General features: G+C 44.9%; 1 protein-coding gene across 5 annotated transcripts in view; it reads right to left on the bottom strand.

Moving 5' to 3' along the window:
• Positions 1 to 864: 864 nt before the first annotated feature.
• kif13ba (kinesin family member 13Ba) overlaps positions 865 to 18040 on the bottom strand; it is a 57127-nt gene continuing 39951 nt past the window's right edge. The window contains exons 11-39 of one of the 5 annotated variants that reach the window (XM_038274436.1): positions 17096 to 17207; positions 16805 to 17017; positions 16616 to 16726; positions 16384 to 16518; positions 16172 to 16302; positions 14049 to 14135; positions 13734 to 13924; positions 13377 to 13656; positions 13117 to 13279; positions 12886 to 13041; positions 12645 to 12794; positions 12428 to 12553; positions 12165 to 12338; positions 11906 to 12063; positions 9680 to 9812; positions 9436 to 9591; positions 9257 to 9356; positions 8809 to 8935; positions 8664 to 8719; positions 8451 to 8572; positions 8071 to 8346; positions 7824 to 7976; positions 7625 to 7702; positions 7500 to 7550; positions 7247 to 7397; positions 6478 to 6608; positions 6281 to 6340; positions 3784 to 4342; positions 865 to 3708 (exon numbers count right to left, since the gene is read on the bottom strand). In XM_038274436.1, the coding sequence (XP_038130364.1) occupies positions 3503 to 3708; positions 3784 to 4342; positions 6281 to 6340; positions 6478 to 6608; positions 7247 to 7397; positions 7500 to 7550; positions 7625 to 7702; positions 7824 to 7976; positions 8071 to 8346; positions 8451 to 8572; positions 8664 to 8719; positions 8809 to 8935; positions 9257 to 9356; positions 9436 to 9591; positions 9680 to 9812; positions 11906 to 12063; positions 12165 to 12338; positions 12428 to 12553; positions 12645 to 12794; positions 12886 to 13041; positions 13117 to 13279; positions 13377 to 13656; positions 13734 to 13924; positions 14049 to 14135; positions 16172 to 16302; positions 16384 to 16518; positions 16616 to 16726; positions 16805 to 17017; positions 17096 to 17207 (4546 nt within the window). In that variant the 3' untranslated portion in view covers positions 865 to 3502. Of the gene's footprint in view, positions 3709 to 3783; positions 4343 to 6280; positions 6341 to 6477; positions 6609 to 7246; positions 7398 to 7499; positions 7551 to 7624; positions 7703 to 7823; positions 7977 to 8070; positions 8347 to 8450; positions 8576 to 8663; positions 8720 to 8808; positions 8936 to 9256; positions 9357 to 9435; positions 9592 to 9679; positions 9813 to 11905; positions 12064 to 12164; positions 12339 to 12427; positions 12554 to 12644; positions 12795 to 12885; positions 13042 to 13116; positions 13280 to 13376; positions 13657 to 13733; positions 13925 to 14048; positions 14136 to 16171; positions 16303 to 16383; positions 16519 to 16615; positions 16727 to 16804; positions 17018 to 17095; positions 17208 to 18040 lie in introns of all 5 variants that reach the window. The other 4 variants (XM_038274438.1, XM_038274437.1, XM_038274435.1 and 1 more) reach the window with 4 other exon arrangements.

Raw genomic sequence — 18040 nt, forward strand, 5'->3', positions numbered from 1 at the left:
CAGGCACCAAGATAATAAAAGCGAACATTTTGCCGGCAGATTTCGGGATTTATAACTTAATTTAGACGTTAATAAACAGTTTTAGAGGAGTGATCATAGCGTTTTGCATCATCAGCGCTGCTCCTGCTGCTCCAGACGCGCTGCAGACAGAAAGCGCGTTCATGTGTTTTGAAGGCGTGGCTTTAAGGGCTGGTCTGAAGGGAGAGGCACGGTTGTGTATGTTCAAAAATATCGCTTTCTGGAACCGTTTTTCCAAGATCTCCTCCAGCACCTTTAAATTATAGAGAGAAGCTGCTGCTGAAACACGTTAATTACAGTTTTATTAATGTTAGCTGTAACATTTTGACTTAGTAAACATATAAAAACTAGAGTGAAATGTTTATTGGTCGTACAGAATAGTTTTTTTTTGTATAACTCAAATAAACGCAGGGAATATCCGTAACTTAAGCTAATATTAGATGGTTAGTAAATATGACTGAAAACATTCCTTCCAAAATGCTAAACGTATCCTTCTTAATGTGAAGGGAAACATGATTTGCTCTCCTTCAATGATGAAAGCATCAGTGCGCAGCAACAAGTGGGTGAGGGGCAGTAATGTGTTACCCTCTGACTGCAGCCATCCTGCTGCAAGATGACCGATCAGGTTAATGGCTTCCTTGGTAACCGTAACCGACCGATGCCTAAACTACACATAAACCTTAATCTGGTGAGAGCCTGTCGCCTCGACGTACATATTTCATCTATAGTTATTGCAATTTTAACATCGAAACTCTTCGTTCGTCCAAAGGAGCCAGATATGTCCGTTCCTACCGCCTCCTCTTCTCAAAGTGCCTCAATACCGCCTACAGGAAAACCGACCGCCAAGCAGCAGACGGCAGGAAAAAAACCCATCAGTTCATTTACAAGGATATATTTACAACGCTCATAGCAGCAATTCCCCTCAATCATTTGTGCAACAATTGTTCAAATAAAAAGGCTTCATCTGCTCCCATTCGATAAAAGCATGAGTACAAGAAATCCCACATAAATACTTAATGCTTTCCTCAAGTGAAGAAGACGCTTTATGAAACCCAACGGCTTCAGCAGACAGTTCAACAAGCAAAGTGTTCCTGAAAACCTCTCTACACCTTCAATCATCCACAGTTACATTATTCATTAGCATGATGGTCAATTGGTTTGAAATTAAGCATTTGTTGTTTATCCGCAGTAAAATGATTGGGAGAACAAACTTGTAATTTGGCAGTTTCTACCACTTTGTTGTTTAATTAAAAACTGAAAAGAAGCTTTTTCTGTTTCAGGATCAACATGCTGCAGTTTGCAGAGCTAAAGCTAAGCTCTGAACGTGATCTGAAACCAGCTGTCAAGCATGGTGGAGGTAGCATCATGCTGATGGTCACGAAAACAACACGTTTTGGCATAAACCTTGGCATCTTTATATAATTTGTCTGAGGCTTCGTACAAGTGGTTATATTTTATTAGTCATCTTTACCGTCAACAGGCTCCAGCCGAATTCCTCCTTTTTCATCCACTTTTGTCGAAAATTTCCCATTTTATTGCTTTTTCTCCACCTTGCGTTCTTTTCTCAACATAAGGAAGCAGCTACGCACAAATATATTGTAATATATCTGACGAAATTGTTTTTATAAATGCCAAATATACACATTTAATTAATTTTAATGCCAATTCAGGCCTCAATTTAAAAAATAACAATGGCCCGCGGAAACCCTGAAGCATTTATAGGAATTAATAAATGGTTAGAAATGAGAAGAAACTATAGAAATATGTTTATTATCTATGAATGAATGCTGACTCCTCCAGTTCAAAGGTCAGTATTGGTTGCCCGTCCTACGACTCAGTAACCAGGAAGTGGCCCTCAGTATTATAAAGGTTGTTTAGACCAACATCTAAGCTGACGTTAGTCAACATTAAACTCTATGGCATCAATTTTCCAGCTGGAAAAAAACACAAGAAGTTTGATGACGACTACAGGTGATGCTTGAATTCATTTTCTTTTGAGCCAAACATAAATAATTGCAGTTAATTTGACCAAACGCTTGTATTTATATGACAATCATGTTAATGAAGACTGTATCTAAAGCTGTGATTGTGGAGGAACACCACAGGATCAGAGAGAACACACCACATGTCCATGACCCAATCTGTCTCCATGGCGACAAAGCGGATCATCTGGGTTAAAAGTGAACGCTACTGCAAATTGATGCCATCTAGTACAGTCCTAAAAACCTCACAGTCCTGAAAATCTTCCTATTGGTCAAAGTTCAGGTTCAAATCATCCTGGAATGTTTGATAAAATTATAAAAACTAATTTAGGAGCTCCTAAGGTTCACCGCCTCCTGTTTTTCTTCACTGGGTGTGTCTGGAATGTAGAAACCAGCTGACGCCCTCCCAACATATTCTGTCAGATAAACAAAAAAAATCAAAACAAGCACAAAAACAAGCCTCTCCTTAAAACTTGCATGCATAGGATCAAATCAGCTGGATGTATCCTTCAGAAACCTCCTGTCTCCTTCCTAAACACATCCTCTCTCCGTCAATGCTTGCAGCAAAACGACAGCATCATCAGAAACGTTCCCGAACAGAAGCCGGTAACCGCGCTCGCGTTCCGCTAACGTACAGAAGCTCTTCCTCCACCGTCTCCAGTGCAAAATATCCACCCCGGTGGCCTTTCCCCGCCAGGACGCAACTCTTCCCGCTGCACCGTCTGCCTTCATCTTTTAACACATGAGATTTACATAAACTATACAGCTCTGACACGCACACAAAGCCCCACCCTCTGCAGTCCCTGAGATCACCTCACACTTTGCACGAGGCTTTCTCTTCATGAACACGGCAAACAGAACGCAGATCTTAGAGAAACGAACAGGAACCAGACCATGGTGAAGGCACGTTCTGGGAGGATCTGTCCTCAAAAGAAAGAGAGGAGTCCATTAGGGACGGCCAAAGTTCCAGCTGATCCAAAGGCTGCGAACTGGACCGGACCTTAAACAGTTCAGGAGGGCGGCAGTTCTGGCGGTGTATTCTGGGAAATTAGGTTCAGAAGGATATGCAGGGATGCAAACATTTCTTATCAAAGTGTTTTGTCAGTTTAAGCTTTTTTTTTGTCCATTTTTATTTCCTCATTCATCTATAAAAAAACAAAGAAAACAAAAATCCTATAATTCTCTGTCAGTTTGTCAAGGCGAGGTGTTAGATCAGAGCTTTTTTTAATAGTGTGTTATAAAAAGCTGTTCCTCCCTTTTAGATGGGATGGTGAAAACAGTGAGGAGTTTGCATCCCTGCATATCGTCTCAGAGAGGATCTCTGAGGAGGCGCCACTCTGAGGATCCTTTCCTCTCCTATTTTTCCTAAGCGGGCTCTTTACGCCCCGACCTCGTTCTTTGACTTATAGTCATATGTTTAGTTTCCAGCAGGCGTCAGACCGAGCCTGATGGGTTTTTAGGAGTAGAAGAAGATGAACCGTGGGGAGTTTCTCTCTCCCGTCTCAGTTGCTCCAGGACTTGCGGTTCTCCCCTCTGCGTGCTATGATGGCTTCCCCTCGCAGGACCGGGACGTGGGCCGACGGAGCAAAGTCTGTGGTGCGGCGAGCAGTCCGATCGCGGCGTGACAGCCGGTCTGGCCGGACCAGCACCCCGTAGCCTGGTTTGCAGAGGAAATACCGATGACCTCCCACTGAGCCGTCGTTTTTACCTGCAGGGAGGAAACGCCGCTAATCATCATGGTCATAAATGGCGTCGGATTTCGTTTTTTACAGCTCACACTTACCAACTGGAGTGTCCAGCTCCACGCCTACCCACACGCCATCTGCAAACCTCGTCGTCCCCACGTAGCGCACAGTTCCGGCCTTGTTGCTTCCCACGGTCACATACGCCCCTTCCGTCAGCCAGTCAGGCAGTACGTCGTCATGACTACGCTCATCCTCGTCCACAAAGATCTCCAGCCTCTCAAAGCCGTCTCCCTCTCCCGAGTTGACTAGCTTCTGGTCGGAGAAGGAGAGCACCGAAGGAACGCTGTTGTGGTTGGATACGACGACCGCCATCTTGGCGCCGCACTGAGGAGAGGTCACAACATCGTTCCTGTCAGCGCCCTGCTGCTGTGGGTTTGAGGGAGATGCGGCGTCGGCACCCAGGAGGGATGAAGACGACGAGGAGGGTTGGAGGACGTCAGACAGGGTAACCGTAGAAACGCTAGCGGAAAAATAGCCGCTGGACGACTGGCTGAGGGGGCTTAGGGGGGTGGTGTCATGCAGGTCATGCACAGGAAGAGGAGAGACATCTGGAAACTCGCTCCGTCTGTCTTTGGCAGCAGGCCGAAGGACAACAGCCTGCAGGGACCCAGCGGTTACCGCAGCAACAGAGGGACAGACGACAGCATGCAGAGACAACAAGGCAAAAAGAACAAACGTCAAGGGTTAAAATCCACAACCTTAAAGCCACATTACGGCGTATGGCGTAATGAGCTCAGTATGGCGTCCAAAAGGACGCCATACTGAGCTTCTGTTTTTAGCATCAGTCTTTAGGCTGACACCGTGTTGGTTCGGCACAAACTCCGAACCTTCACTACAATGGATGAAAAACTTCAGATCTAAGTCAAATTTAACTTTTAACTTTCCTCATAGCTAATTCCTCTTAACTCAGGTCACTTTCCCAAACACTTACCTTGGACCTGAGGGAACTTGGGTTATTAATTGTAATTCAGCTGGATGAAACAATCCAGATCAAACTCTCACAGCGAACTGGATCTGGATGACTGGTTTTACCATCATGTCCACAAACAATAAGAACATTGCTAATATACATAGAGGAATGTCTTTAGAGAAAGGCTTAGGTGAGTGATAGAGGCTATGCAGCCATAACCTGGTATTTTACACAATCAATCCTTCTGAAATTGTCTTAAGATTCATGTCTAATAATAATTTTAGGGGGAGAAAATGTAAGAGGAGATATTTCCGACTTTTCAAACTCCTTATTTTCTTTGCAAGGATACGAACCATTTGACTTGCTTAAAATGTCTGTTCATGTGGTTTTAGCGTTAGCGACATTAGCTTTTGTTCATAGTTTTATGGTCTTCTCTACAGAACAGCTACGGGTTCAACAAGCAGCTACATTTAGCAACTGCCTGCAGGCCCGTCCCTGATTGTCTCAGTCACCTAATGTTAGCGGCTTCCATGAAAACCCAGATTTCAGCCTATGTGAACTTTTCTGGTTTGAACAAAAAGCTCAGATAAAAAAAAAAAAGGCTACTCTCACGCTCCAGATTTTCTGTGAGGTTTGAACTGAAGCCCAAAACCCCCATTTGAACATAACTCATTGAAATGAATGTTGAGAATTATAAACTAAAAATTATCAGGGTTTATACAGGAATGAGTAACTCTAATTTAATGCTTTTATTGATCTTTTAATGCATTAAAAGAGCATTAAAAATTTTTAAGAAAAATATTTTCGGTGTTTTATGTTTATATATATATATATATATATATATATATATATATATATAAACATAAAACACGGCTAAATCCTTCGTCATCAGCAGCCAGTTTACCGTCTGCTGCCATGTCCCGAATTCCTCATTTTCCAGCCACTCTTGCATTTTCCATTCTCTGTCTTTTTCTCCGCCTCAAGCTTCCTTTTATGATGTACCGGAAGCAGTTCAATGCAAATATATTGCGATATAATATATCTGACGAAATAGTTTTTATAAACGTATTTTTATATATTTTTATATAAAGAATTTTAAATGCCACAAAAATCACATTTAATGGATTTTAATGCCAATTAAGGACTTCATTTAAAAAAAAACATTTTATGACTTTTAATGACCTGTGGAAACCCTGATAATTCAGGAAACCTCCAAAGAGAAGCCACCTGATTGAAGACAGGGGTGAGCCAATCAGTAGAGCTAACCCAATGAAAGCTTGACCTGCTGGGATCCGTGTCTGGCTAGTGGCCAAAAAAAAACATGTAATTAGCATTTTTTATTCTCTAAAAAACAAGAATGTCGACTGGTCCGACAGCAGGTAGACGTCAGCAGATAGAAAACAGAGCTCTGTCCTTCAACTTGCTGGATGAGGAAATGTTTGAACTAAATATTTGAATTAAAAGCCTAAACTACATTGAATAGACACAGAGCCTAGTAATCTAGCTGTAAGCAATGCTAACCAGGCTAATGGAAGCTGCTAGAGATGGTCTGAAATGTTAACTCAAACCTTTTGCAAACATCTATATTAGCTTTACTGCTTCATGTGGAAAAGATGATCTCTCACCGTCTCGGGCTTTGCTCTGTCATCCCCTCCTGATGATGTCACAATACGAGGCACGTGCTGCTGAGTGACAAAGGAGAGTTAGGATCTGTTTATGTCCGTGTTAAGTTGCTTTGCTGGGTAGATTTGTCCAGCATGATTAAACAACTATTATAGAGGCTTTTGTCTTTGCTTTATGGGCCATTTCTGGCTCTGCTGACCTGCTGGCCTTGCGGCGACGGTCTGAGCTCTTTCTTCTCGTCCCGCGCAGGAAAAAGAGACTTAAGTAGTTTGGGCATCTGAGGAACGAGGGCCTTAACTGAAAGATAAGAGGCAGCAAGTCCTAAACGACCTGGGGGAGGGGAGGGGAGGGGGAAGGGATGGACGGCAAGGTGGAGGCAGAAAGAGAGGAAAGAAAGCAGGAAAACAAGAGGAGGTCCGGGAGGTGGAGGAAGTGTGAAAGATTAAGACAAGAAGTCCAGAGAATGGCAAAAATCCCAACATAGTGACAGGCTGACGGAGGAAGCCTCCAAATAAACACAGATGAGAGGTTTTACAGCTACGCTACCACACTCACTATTTCAATACTGTCAGATCATTAATTCTGTTCATTTCTGAGACAAAATTAATTTCATGTCACACTGAAATGAAGAAGAAATCAGGCTGCCTTATGTCAGAAATATGGATACATTAGATTTCAGAGCTTAGATCAGCTGCAGGATCTAAAGCATTTGAACAGCTCAAAACACAAGATGGATGAAAAGTAAAGTGAGAAAAAGAACAGCCAAATAACATGAGTTTTTAAGGTGGATGGGGGTTCAGACAATGTGTTAAAGGGTGGAAAACATCAAACGGAGAGATAAATACAAGGTCTAAGAAAAGTCCCAGAGAAAAGAAAGGAGGTAGGATGTGATAATGGAGGAAAGAAGGAGAGAAAGAAGGAGAGAGAAGGAGATGGATCAGAGAAACCATAAAGGGCAGGATGTTTACCTTGCTCTGGTTCCTGGTTCTGTGGGGGGGTCATGTTGAAGGGCAGAGAGGATGAGGAGGGGGAGGTAGAGTAAGTAGATGGGGACGATGCTGGGCGAGGGAGGGTGCGGTGAGTGGGCATGAAGATATCCTGCTGGCTTTCCCATCGACCCTTCAGAAGCAGAGACAGGATTAGTTCAGGAAACCAGGAGGTCGCCTCCCCCCCCCCTGCATACCTACACGATGATTAAAACTGAACAAAGGATTGTGGTACCTTGTCATCCAGCAGGCAGGGTGTGGACAGGTCCTGCCTACTTCCAGACAGCTGAAACACCAGAAGCAGAAACATTTTAAGTCTTTCTGTGGAATCATGTGGAATCATCTGCTTGTATATTTTACCCTGTGAACAGAAGGAGAGCTCAGACTCCTCCTGTTACTCCTTCCTTTGCCCGCCAGCTGCTCCTTCACTGCTACTTCCTGCCAGAAGATCATATTAAACCAAATCAGAAACGTTTCAAAGTGACTGCCTTCCTCATCACCCGTCTGTCTATCTCTAACCAGATTCTATGTTTGCAGCTCTAGGATATTCTCCTTCTACCTGTCTGAGTCTGTCCAGGGTCAGGATGTTTTCCAGACTCATCACGCTGCGCAGGTATTTCTCAATGGCAGCCTCGTCGTCTCCCGATTGGCTGTTGTGTGCGTTTGCCGCTAGCCGAGCCAGCATCTCCCTGTCCTCTGAGCCTGGAGCATCCTGATGCAAAAAACAAAACAAATATTGAAGGGTTTGATTGCATTTAGCATGAATGTGTAAATAGATATTGCCGTCGACCTTTTCTCCGTCTTACCCCAGGAATGTTGGAAACCACCTCGAAGGTAACGCCGCAGCCAGGTATGGTGCTGCGGGTGGACATTCTCCTGAGAAAGTTGTGGGCAAAGCCCTGGCGTCCCGGGTTAACGTTGACGCAGATCCTCTTCCTGAGAACCAGCTGCATGTCAGCAGGGTGGCTGAGCTGAACCACCGCCCGAACCGTCAGGTAGACGCGCTGCTCCGGCCACGACCCGCCCCGACTGAGCTGAGGACACTCGTGGACGGTGGAGTCCCATGAAGCCTCTGCTTTCACCTGTCAACATTCAGAGTTATAGCTACAAGGCAAGTGGCAAAAACCTCCACTGTATTTCAAAGAGACGTAAAAAAAAAATGAAATTCCAGCGGGTCGATGTTCACCTCTCCATCGTAGTGTTTCACAATCTGCAGGTCGAAGAAGTCATCCTCGTCTTCTCCGCTCAGTGTGGCGTCCCAGCCTCCAGCCTCGGGCATTTCAAACTGCTCTTGAGAGCTGAGATCATCTGCTGGGGGAGAAAAAAAAATAAAAAAAGACATTTACAACCAGCCTAAGACAACTGAGCACAAACTGCTCCAGTTAATAAAACTCCTTACGTTTGAGGTCCAGGAAGAGGACGGGAATGTGCGTTTCCATCCCTGGCAGAGGAGCCCTGTGAGCAGACGAGCATTGTGTCACTAACTTAGAATGTGTGCCGTTTTTTTCTTTCGGTCCATTAGATCTGTTAAACAGGAGCCGTACCATTCTGCAGGAGCTCCAGGGATGCCGCTGCCAGCAGAGGGCACCATCACAGCGTTTCTCTCCTCAGTGAGAGTCAACCTCCACTCCAGCAGCTGGGCCTCCCTCTCCATGTCATCCTCTGTTTTCTCTGCACACAAAGTTAAACACATCAGACACAAAGTGACTTGGGCACGCACAGATCCGCCGCTCTGACAGCCGAACCGCCTCTGTCCTGTCAGCAACAACTACAGGAACCTGTGGTTGACATTTCTTGTGTGGTTCTTGATTTTATTACACTCATTCTACCATAGATATATTATTCTTAGACAGCAGACAGTTTATGTTCTATATAAAAGTGTTGTTATTTTGTTATGAATCACTGTAGCAAAAAACATTGAAGCTATTGAGTTACATTTACTTCATTTTTAAGTAGGAAATAAAAAGTTTTAAAAGTAGAGGTTGATGTTACCTGCTTTGCTAACCAGGCTCTGCAGGTGTTGGTCCAGGTACTCCTGTCTCTTGGTGAGAGCAGCTAACCACTGCCGACGCAGGCGTTCCAGATCTCTTTCCTATCAACAAACTCCTCAGTCAATGGCGTTTTAACACATCTTCATCCATTACCTCACGTAAAGTGCTAGTATGAAGTACCTGGTAGCTGTCCATCTCATCCCCTTCCTGGTTTGCGGTGCTGTTTCTGATCTCCGCGCAGCCCACAGACACGGCCAGCACAATCTCTGCTATCAGAGGCATCGTCCCCGAGTCCTGAACTGAACGCACTTCTACTTGGATTCGCCTCGACTGCCCCTGCAGATAAAAAGAGGGGGCTTTTTTCAGCTCTGTTGAAGTCCTGGCTAACATCATGCTGGCTGGGACTGTTAGCTTATGCTGCTACCTGCCGGAGCTGGAAGATTCCCCCTGTGTTCACGTCTCTCGCCGGGACTACTTCCACTGGAACAAAGTCTCCATTCTCATTGATTTCCAGGATTTGAACCCATAGTTCCAGGCGACGTGTGACCTCACTCCATCTAATGTAACCCAAAAACAAAACATGAGGTTTTAAAGGTTTTTCAATATGTTGCTCAATTCAATTTATTTATAAAGCACGGATTCCCAACACGCGTGTCATGTCAAAATACTTTCTATCAGACCATACAGACACATTGGTGACATGTTTCTAAGGAAAACCAGCTGATTGCACCAAGTCAATGACTTTACAGGATTAACTCTTCCCAATAAAAACATGAAAATGTAAAAAGCTGGTGTTCAACCCCCTTCACTCTGATACTACAAAATAAAACCTGGTACAAACAACTGCCTTCAAAAACAAACTAATTTAGTAAAGAGATCCTACCTGCGTACTAGGGGTGTGAATAATAATCGTTTTGTATCGATGCATCGATCCAACAGCCGACGATCCGATGCATCGTTACGTCCGCAAGAGAATCGATTCATGTTTTTTTTTTTCCTCCGGTCAATTTTTATCCATTTGCTCCTGGGCGTAATTCTCCCTCCCGTGCTGCGGTGGCGCTAAACCTATTTTGCCCTCCTACCTCGCTTCCTGGTTACGGTATACTCTTACAGCAGTGTGTTGCTGTAAGCTTGACACAGACATTTTTTATTTATGCTCAATATTGAAGCGTGGTCTGGGCTACACGCTGTGGGTCTAGATACGGCCGAGGCGGTGAGGAAGTGGGGGCGAGTTTAGTCCGACGACGGAGGGACATGAAGGCCAAAAAGAGCACCTCGCTCTTCTAGCGGGTCAAACTTCACGAGTTGTTTTCCGCAATTTCGGTCATAAAAACAAAACAAGCCGGCCTCCTGTCTGCGGTCAGCTACATTTTGGGAGAGGTGCAGCGGAGCGTCTGTGGAGGGGGCGGGACGTCTGGAGCCGAGGTATTGCATTGCACTGATTTTGTGCAGTATTTTTTGATGCAAGGCCTTTCAGAATCTATAACGCAGGGGTATTATTATTTTTCAGTGAATAAGTTTTAATAGGAATAGGTGGAGTACAGCTTTTCTACTTCTGTTATTTGCTGTTGTTTCTCAAAAAAAAATGCATAACGGTATTACAGCTTTCATTGATTTATTTAAAATTTGAACCATTGTCTAGCCTGTAAGGTGTTATCGAAAATAATCGAATCGTTGGGTCAGGAAATCGATACTGAATCGAATCGCCATGCATGGATGTGATTTACACCCCTACTGCGTACTGGTAGGTACTGACTGAATTCAGTACTACAGAGTACTTATTAACTTAAAATCAAACGATACCATGTTTTGGTACCAAAATGCAACAATGTGGCACAGAAGAGGAAGTGGAAGAGTGGATTATTTTCCAGGCCAGAAAAGCAAGACTGCTTTTGTAATGCTCAAAATTAGGCTTCCATTTGTCAGAAAGCAACGTAGACGCTTTCTGCAACATCCATGACCTGGAGTTCAAGGCAAGTGAATATTTCTATTCTGAGGAAGCTCCTGGGTAAGCACAACATTTTTTCTCAAGGCTGAGGGCATCCTCAGATCTACGGCTGCAACTCCTGAGTCTGCCTGCAGCCAGCGACATGGAGGAAAAGATGTTTGAAAGATTCAGTGGAGGTAAAATGCTAATGAGGCAGCAGAATCATCTTAGGTGGAGTTTAAGATGTGCTTACTGTAGCAAGATATTGGAAAAATACACCATTGAGTACCGACAATAATTCCCTGCTGGACATTGGTACCGGTTCAGTTCAAATGTGAACAGCACCTATCCCTGCTTGTGTCTAATTTAATGGCAGCGTTTATAAGAAGGTCACTGGGGTTTGCTGGAGAACACTGAAGGACAAGCAGCATCATGTGGATCAGTAGGCAGATCGGACAAAAAGCAACAGCAGGCTAGCCATTCAATACAGAGCTAGAAAAAAAGATTAGCACCAAGATCGTTTTAGGAAGAAAGATGCAAGAAGTTTGCCACAACACTTATATGGAACATGGATAACGTGTGGGAAAAAAATCTTGAAAAATATTAAAACATGGTAGTGGCAGCATCATGCTTGCTTCAGAACAAACCAGGAAGTTTGTCAGACTTCAAGGGGGAAAAAATGAAGCTAAAAGCAGAACTATTTGAAGATTGAGAGGCACCGACCTGTCTCTTAGTGTGCGTGTTTTAGCCTGGATGATGCTGAGGTCCCACAGGGCCGGGTTTCTTCCTGCATCAGACTGTTTGTGTCCATAAACCTCGATGGCAACCGCTCCTTCAGTAAGATACTCGATAAAGTCTTCCGTTACAGACACCGCCTGCTCCTAGAGAGCCAACAGAGAGTCGCTTCAATCACCACCGCCTCAAAGAAAGGTAGATATTACAGATATAGAAGTGATATAAAGACCAGACGCTCCGTGTTTACCTTGCAGCTGTCAAACACTACCATACAGTGCGGGTCCTTGGAGTTTGGGGACGAGGAGTAAGGATCGACTTCAGGAGCCACGATGGTGGGCTCAGGCTGGTCCCAGAAGGAGTACTGACAGAAGACAAAGTTGGACAGGTGCTGGGGGAGACCAGTGGCTTGTAAAATCTTGATCTGCAGGTAAACGCAAACAGAGAAGTCAGAGTTTGAATGGAGGTCAGATTCATAAAACAGACCCAACAATGTTCATCGGCATGACTTACCGAGCAGACCAGTTTACGATCCTCAAACTCAGAGTCCTGGTTGTTGTCCGTGTCGTCTCCTCCTGCCATGTTGTCCTCTAAGCCCCCTCCCACCCTCATCACCTCCACATGCAAGCGTCCAGCGACCTACAAAGGTAGAGGGGAGAGAAGAAGAAGCTCCATTTCTGTTGCTGGGCTTTAAAGAAAGCTGGAAGAGGATGAGATGCGTGGATTATACCTCTCCCTTCTGGTTGATGATGGGAACGGCGTACTGCAGCTTTACGTCGTAGAAAAGACATGAGAGGAAAACATTGGCGACTCCGATCAAGCTGTGGTTCTCCTGCTCGTCGAAGAACGGGTCTGCTCGTCTGAAGTAGGAACGCATCACCTGAAGGAGGGGAGGTTTATTAACGTGTAAAAGTGAACAGATTTTTATTTTATGACCCGATTACAGCTCAAAGCTTGTAGAGTCAGCTGACCGGATCGTCCTGGTGATGGAGATGATAGTCCTGCCACTCCTGGTAAAGCTCCCTCATATCGACCAGGCGGTTCTCCATCTTCTCCAAACTCCAGATCTGTTTGCCCCGACATCGCCTCCGAACCTGAATAGCCGGTTCACTCAGCACCGCGTCCCTCTGCACACATTTCATTCTGGGTCACCAGCAGCAGGTAAACACCTGGGCAAGTAGGAGGTCCCCTGAGGTACAGACCTTGCGGTTAGCGTTGAGGTTGTCTGAGGGGATCTGCAGGGTGACTCTGTACTCTGTGTGGCGCTCCAGCTCCTCTGAGATAAAACACGCCTCTTGCACCAGAAGGTTTGCTCTCACTATCTGCTCCCTCAGCCTCCGGAGACTCCTCACCAACACAGCCTCCCTACAAGAGAACAGAGGTGGATAAAAATGACAGAGGGGAGGAGGAATGAGGGAATCTGTAGCTGCTGCTTACACACCCTGCATGCACACACACCCACCTATCCTCACTCCACTGCCTCAGTCTGCTCTGAGCGCTGGTAGAGTGGCTCATCCCTCCCATGCTGAGCCTCTCCATGCTGCGGTAGTGAGACTGCTGTCCCGGTCCTTGCTGGCCGGACGTCTGTCCTCCAGCCTGGCCTGAGGACAGCCGGTCTGGGTTGAGCTTCTTGCGAAGCTGCTGGAGCTCCTGCTCATACATCTGTCTCTGTCGCTCCAGTGCAGACCGCTTCTCCTCCTCATGCTGCCTCTCCAGAGACTGGAGGACCGCCTGCATGGGGTCTGAGTGGAGTCGGAAGCAGAATGAGCTGCGGCATGGTGGGAAAAAACAACAACAACATTCTGATCTCTCCGCTCACCGTTGCTGCCCAGGGCTTTCATCATGACCTCGGTCTGAGCGAACTCGTATGAGAAGCTGACTTCACTGGAGACTTCGCTGGCCGTGTCGCCGTCTGCATCCAGCTGCTCACTGCTGCCGCTGTTCTTCAACCCGCCGCCCTCACCCTCCTCTTCCTCCGTTGGACGTGAACGCCGCTTTGCCAAAGTGATTCTTAAAGTGAGATAAACGTGTCAGTCTCTTTAAGGGTTAAGCTTTAAAATAAAATGAATATGAAAAAACGAAAATTAAAAGTGGTTTTAAAAACACTATGAAATGAAATATTGATGAAAATCACCTGAAGAAGTGGTTGTTTCCCCAGAGGATTCGGTCTCCATGGTGAAGCTGCAAAGCACTGGTGACTGGAGAACCATTAACACACGTCCTGTAACGCAAATAAATCAGACACATCTGAGACGCAGTGATTTTAAATAAGCTAAAAGGGGAAATACACCAGACTCTTTAGAGTAACGGGTCTCTGGACAGAGAAGGACTTTCATTACACAGGGAGGTAGTTTCATTTGTGACGTATTGATTAGTTATAGGGTGACTGGATCTTAAAGAAAGACAGAAAAAAAAGAAAGAAAGAAAGCATGCTTATGAGGGAAAGTGGGGAACAGACATGTTTTCCAGAGGAGCGTTTCTGTTGTGTTGATTTCCATCTACCTCATCTTGCTTCAACTTTAAAAATGACTTCAGCCAACATCCCCAAAAGCTTGCTGGCCTCGCCCACTAATAGACCACTTCACTGGATTTGTTATGGCTGTGTTTTATTCCTTTAAGCAGTTTCCATCATATTTTTTATTTACATTTTTTTTACCTGTTCAGTTTTAAGAGCATTGTGCGCAGCTTGATACAGGAACATCTTAATGCTACGTTTAGACCGCAAGCAGCAGGAGCTGATGCTTGTACAAGTTTAGTTCTGAGGCGGGGCTGAAGCATCTTTGCTGCTCTGGCTGCGCGGTGGAAAGTGGGTCTGATGCACGTTGGGCGGAGCTACCCTTTCCTTTCTTTGCTTGTAACAATGGCAGTTATATTTGCTGTGATCAGTGGGTAAAAATTAGTTTAAATATGCTTTTAAGTGAGAAAGTCCACCTGAAAACTGGATCAGTGCAGTCAGTTCATCCAGATTACCATCCTGCCTTCCAGTATTATTTCTGTCAGAGCCACTCAGACCCCCCACATACCGGCATAGCTGGTATGTCACATTCAACTAGGAACTCAGTTCAACAGCAGCCTCTGGCCTGGTCGCCTCTTTCCAGTTTTATGCTACCGTTTACAGCGGAAGGAAGGCATTTTTCACATACATAATCCAAACTGCAGGCGCCAGAATAATAAAATCAAACATATTTTCCCGTCAGCTTTCTACATTTTCAGTTAATTTAGGCGTTAATAAACAGTTTCAGAGGAGTGATCATAGAGCTCTGCATGAACAGCACTGTGTCTGTCTCCCTGCCAGCTCCTAGATCAGCTTCTCTGATTGGTTGATGTGGCGCGCTGCTCCTGCTGCTTCATACGCGCGGCGGGACCTTTTGCTGCGTCAAGATGCGCGTCAACTATTGACTTTGCATGTAAACTAGCTGCTTCTGCTGCTTTAAGTGTGAACTAACATTAGAAAAGGTGCATATAAAAATATTCTACTTTAAAAAATATATATTTTCCAAAGTCAAATGCAGGACACTGCTTTAGTTTTTCTGACAGCAGCGCATAAGTAAACTATCTGGCATAAATCAGGACATCTAGTCACCCTAGTACCGTAAGTTTAGGTTAACCCAAACCACGGTTTAAGTAGGTAACCTGATTAACCGATTAAGTTAAGTTGGTATATAAGTTTATAGAAAGATGACAGGGGAGAGGATTCACTTAGCCTTCCTTCTGCTGGTTGTTGAGGTTTTTTTGAGATGAACTTTGGCATAAATTTTATTTCCCCGTTTTTTCCTTGCCAAACTACTATCTATTGTTAGAATTTTACTGAAAGTGTAATAAACACATAGGAAAACATATGCCGCTTCGCTGCGTTTACACTCGGCAACAACTCTGGTGTATTTATAGCGTAAACACAGCATTCTGGTTAATCTAAATATTCTTCCATTTAGCCATGGAATGTGGGTGTTGAGCTGATAAAGAGGCATCCTACAGCGGAGTTAGGACGCCACCATTTTTACAATCCATATTGTACATTGGTTAAATCTTTTTTATTGAATTCCTTTTCAAAGTGGTTTATCTTCTGCCCTGAGGGCTGAATCAAAAACCTCAACCTAAGGTTAGTAGATTTAATTTGATCTCATTATATTTTTGTTGGGACGGACTTAAATTATTAGAGTTTACATAAATAATCTACGATGTTGTCGAGAAAATAAGCTTACTCTTATTTTAAAATAAACTCTTATTTTGCTCATGTGTAACTGTGGAGTTCCTTACCTGGCGTTAGGGTAAGGGGTGAGGATGACAGCGGTCTCTGGCGTAATGTCGATGACACAGTGCTCTGCCTGGATACCCATCCCGCACAGCTGGATATCTTGGGAGTCTGCTGAGCCGACCCGTGTGTGCTCCTGAGAGACATTGCCAAGTGGTCACTGGTTGCAATGAGCAAACATCCTGCAGGATTCAGAGGACAGGGGGACAGCGTTTACCTTCAGGTAGTACACTAGCAGCTCGTTAAGGGCAGGGTCCGCATTAAGGTTGACCAGAAAACTTTTATCATCTCCAACTTTGATCCCTGAAGACTGAAGAGAAATTCCCAGACTCTCCAGCTGCTTCTGACGTTCCTGAAAACCCACAAAGAAAACAAACATGTCAAGGCCAGTGTACATCAGGCCTTGTTTTAAACACTAGCTTCATACTGATGCTTTACTGACTACCTACTTGTGCAATCTCCTCAGTTTTTCTGAGTTTCTCCTCCCAAGTGTATGTCATCTCCTGGATTAACTTCTCAGACTCCTCCAGGCGCTCTTTCAGCTCCGGGGCTTTCATTGACTGCAGGATAAGAGGTAAGAGGTAAAGAAGAAAAGCAGCATATAGTTTTTGTCTCCAACATTCCTGCAGATGTCTGACCTCTGCCTGCGTGAGCTGCACTCGGAGTTTCTCTACTTCCTCCCGCAGCTCCCTGATGATGCGAGCGTTGGGGTCTTCGTTAACGACGGCGTGGTTGACGATGTTCTTGGCTCGGTCGGCGTAGCGAAGCGTCGACAGGGTTTCCTCGTAGTTGTCTGCTGCTGGGCTCACTGTTGCCACCATGGCTGTGCGACTGTTTCCACCCAGGCAGTCCTGGAAAATCAAAAAAATAAAGAGATGAAGCGTTCAGATGTTCCTAAATGTGCTGTACAGCCTGTGGTGGTTGTTTACCTTAAGCAGCCAAGTCAGAACAGAGTCTCTGTAGGGAACAAACTTGGTCTTGTTCTTGGCTGTTCCCTGTTCAGCTAGTGCAGAAATGACCAGACCAAGTGTAGTCAGGGACCTAAACCAAACACAATACCGAGGTTATTAACCTTTAACCTCTGCTGCAGGCTCACACCACCATACTATTGTTTTAAGTTTTATTTCCACTGGATGAATGACAGCTCCTGAACTAAATGTGATCCTCCACATTGTAACTTTACCTTAAAAAAATACAGCAGGATGAGAAATGTAGAAAGAACAAAAATCAATCAGAAAAGGCTGGTTTTTGCAGATTTTATTATTTTTTTATTTAATGCAAAATGTTAAGGGAACTCGGACAGCAGGATGGCACTAATTAATACTATAAACACTTACCGTATTTTCACGACTATAAGGCGCACTTAAACGTCTTTTTTTTTTCCTCAAAATGTGCGGTGCGCCCTATGGTGCGGTGCGCCTTATGTGTGTTGTAACTGCGACTTTTGAGACCACCTCATTGAGGAGATGATGAAAGAGTGGCTGAATGTAAGGAGACCAGGTGTTTTTTTTCCACTCATCACCATCGCTGTTAATATGTAACTCCATGCGAGCCCATCTCACAGCTGATGTGAAAAACATGGGGAAACAAATTAACGCTGCTCGACATCGGTGTGAACCGGACGCAGCAGGTGCAGCAGAAGCAGCGAGTTTACATGCAAAGTAGATGGTTGACGCGCATATAGGTGCAGCAAAAGGTCCCGCAGCGCATTTTGGTGCAGCACGTCGGGAGCGTTTAAGCATCTGAAGCGCCGCGCTTCTGCTGCTCGAGATGGAAAAATTGAAGTTTTGCTGCTGGACGCGCCGCATCAACCAATCAGAGAAGCTGATCTGGGAGCTGCCAGCGAGACAGACAGCGCTCTGATGACATATGAT

Source organism: Cyprinodon tularosa, unplaced genomic scaffold (assembly GCF_016077235.1).
Source record: "Cyprinodon tularosa strain WSP-4 unplaced genomic scaffold, ASM1607723v1 ctg916, whole genome shotgun sequence".
Taxonomy (NCBI): Eukaryota; Metazoa; Chordata; class Actinopteri; order Cyprinodontiformes; family Cyprinodontidae; genus Cyprinodon; species Cyprinodon tularosa.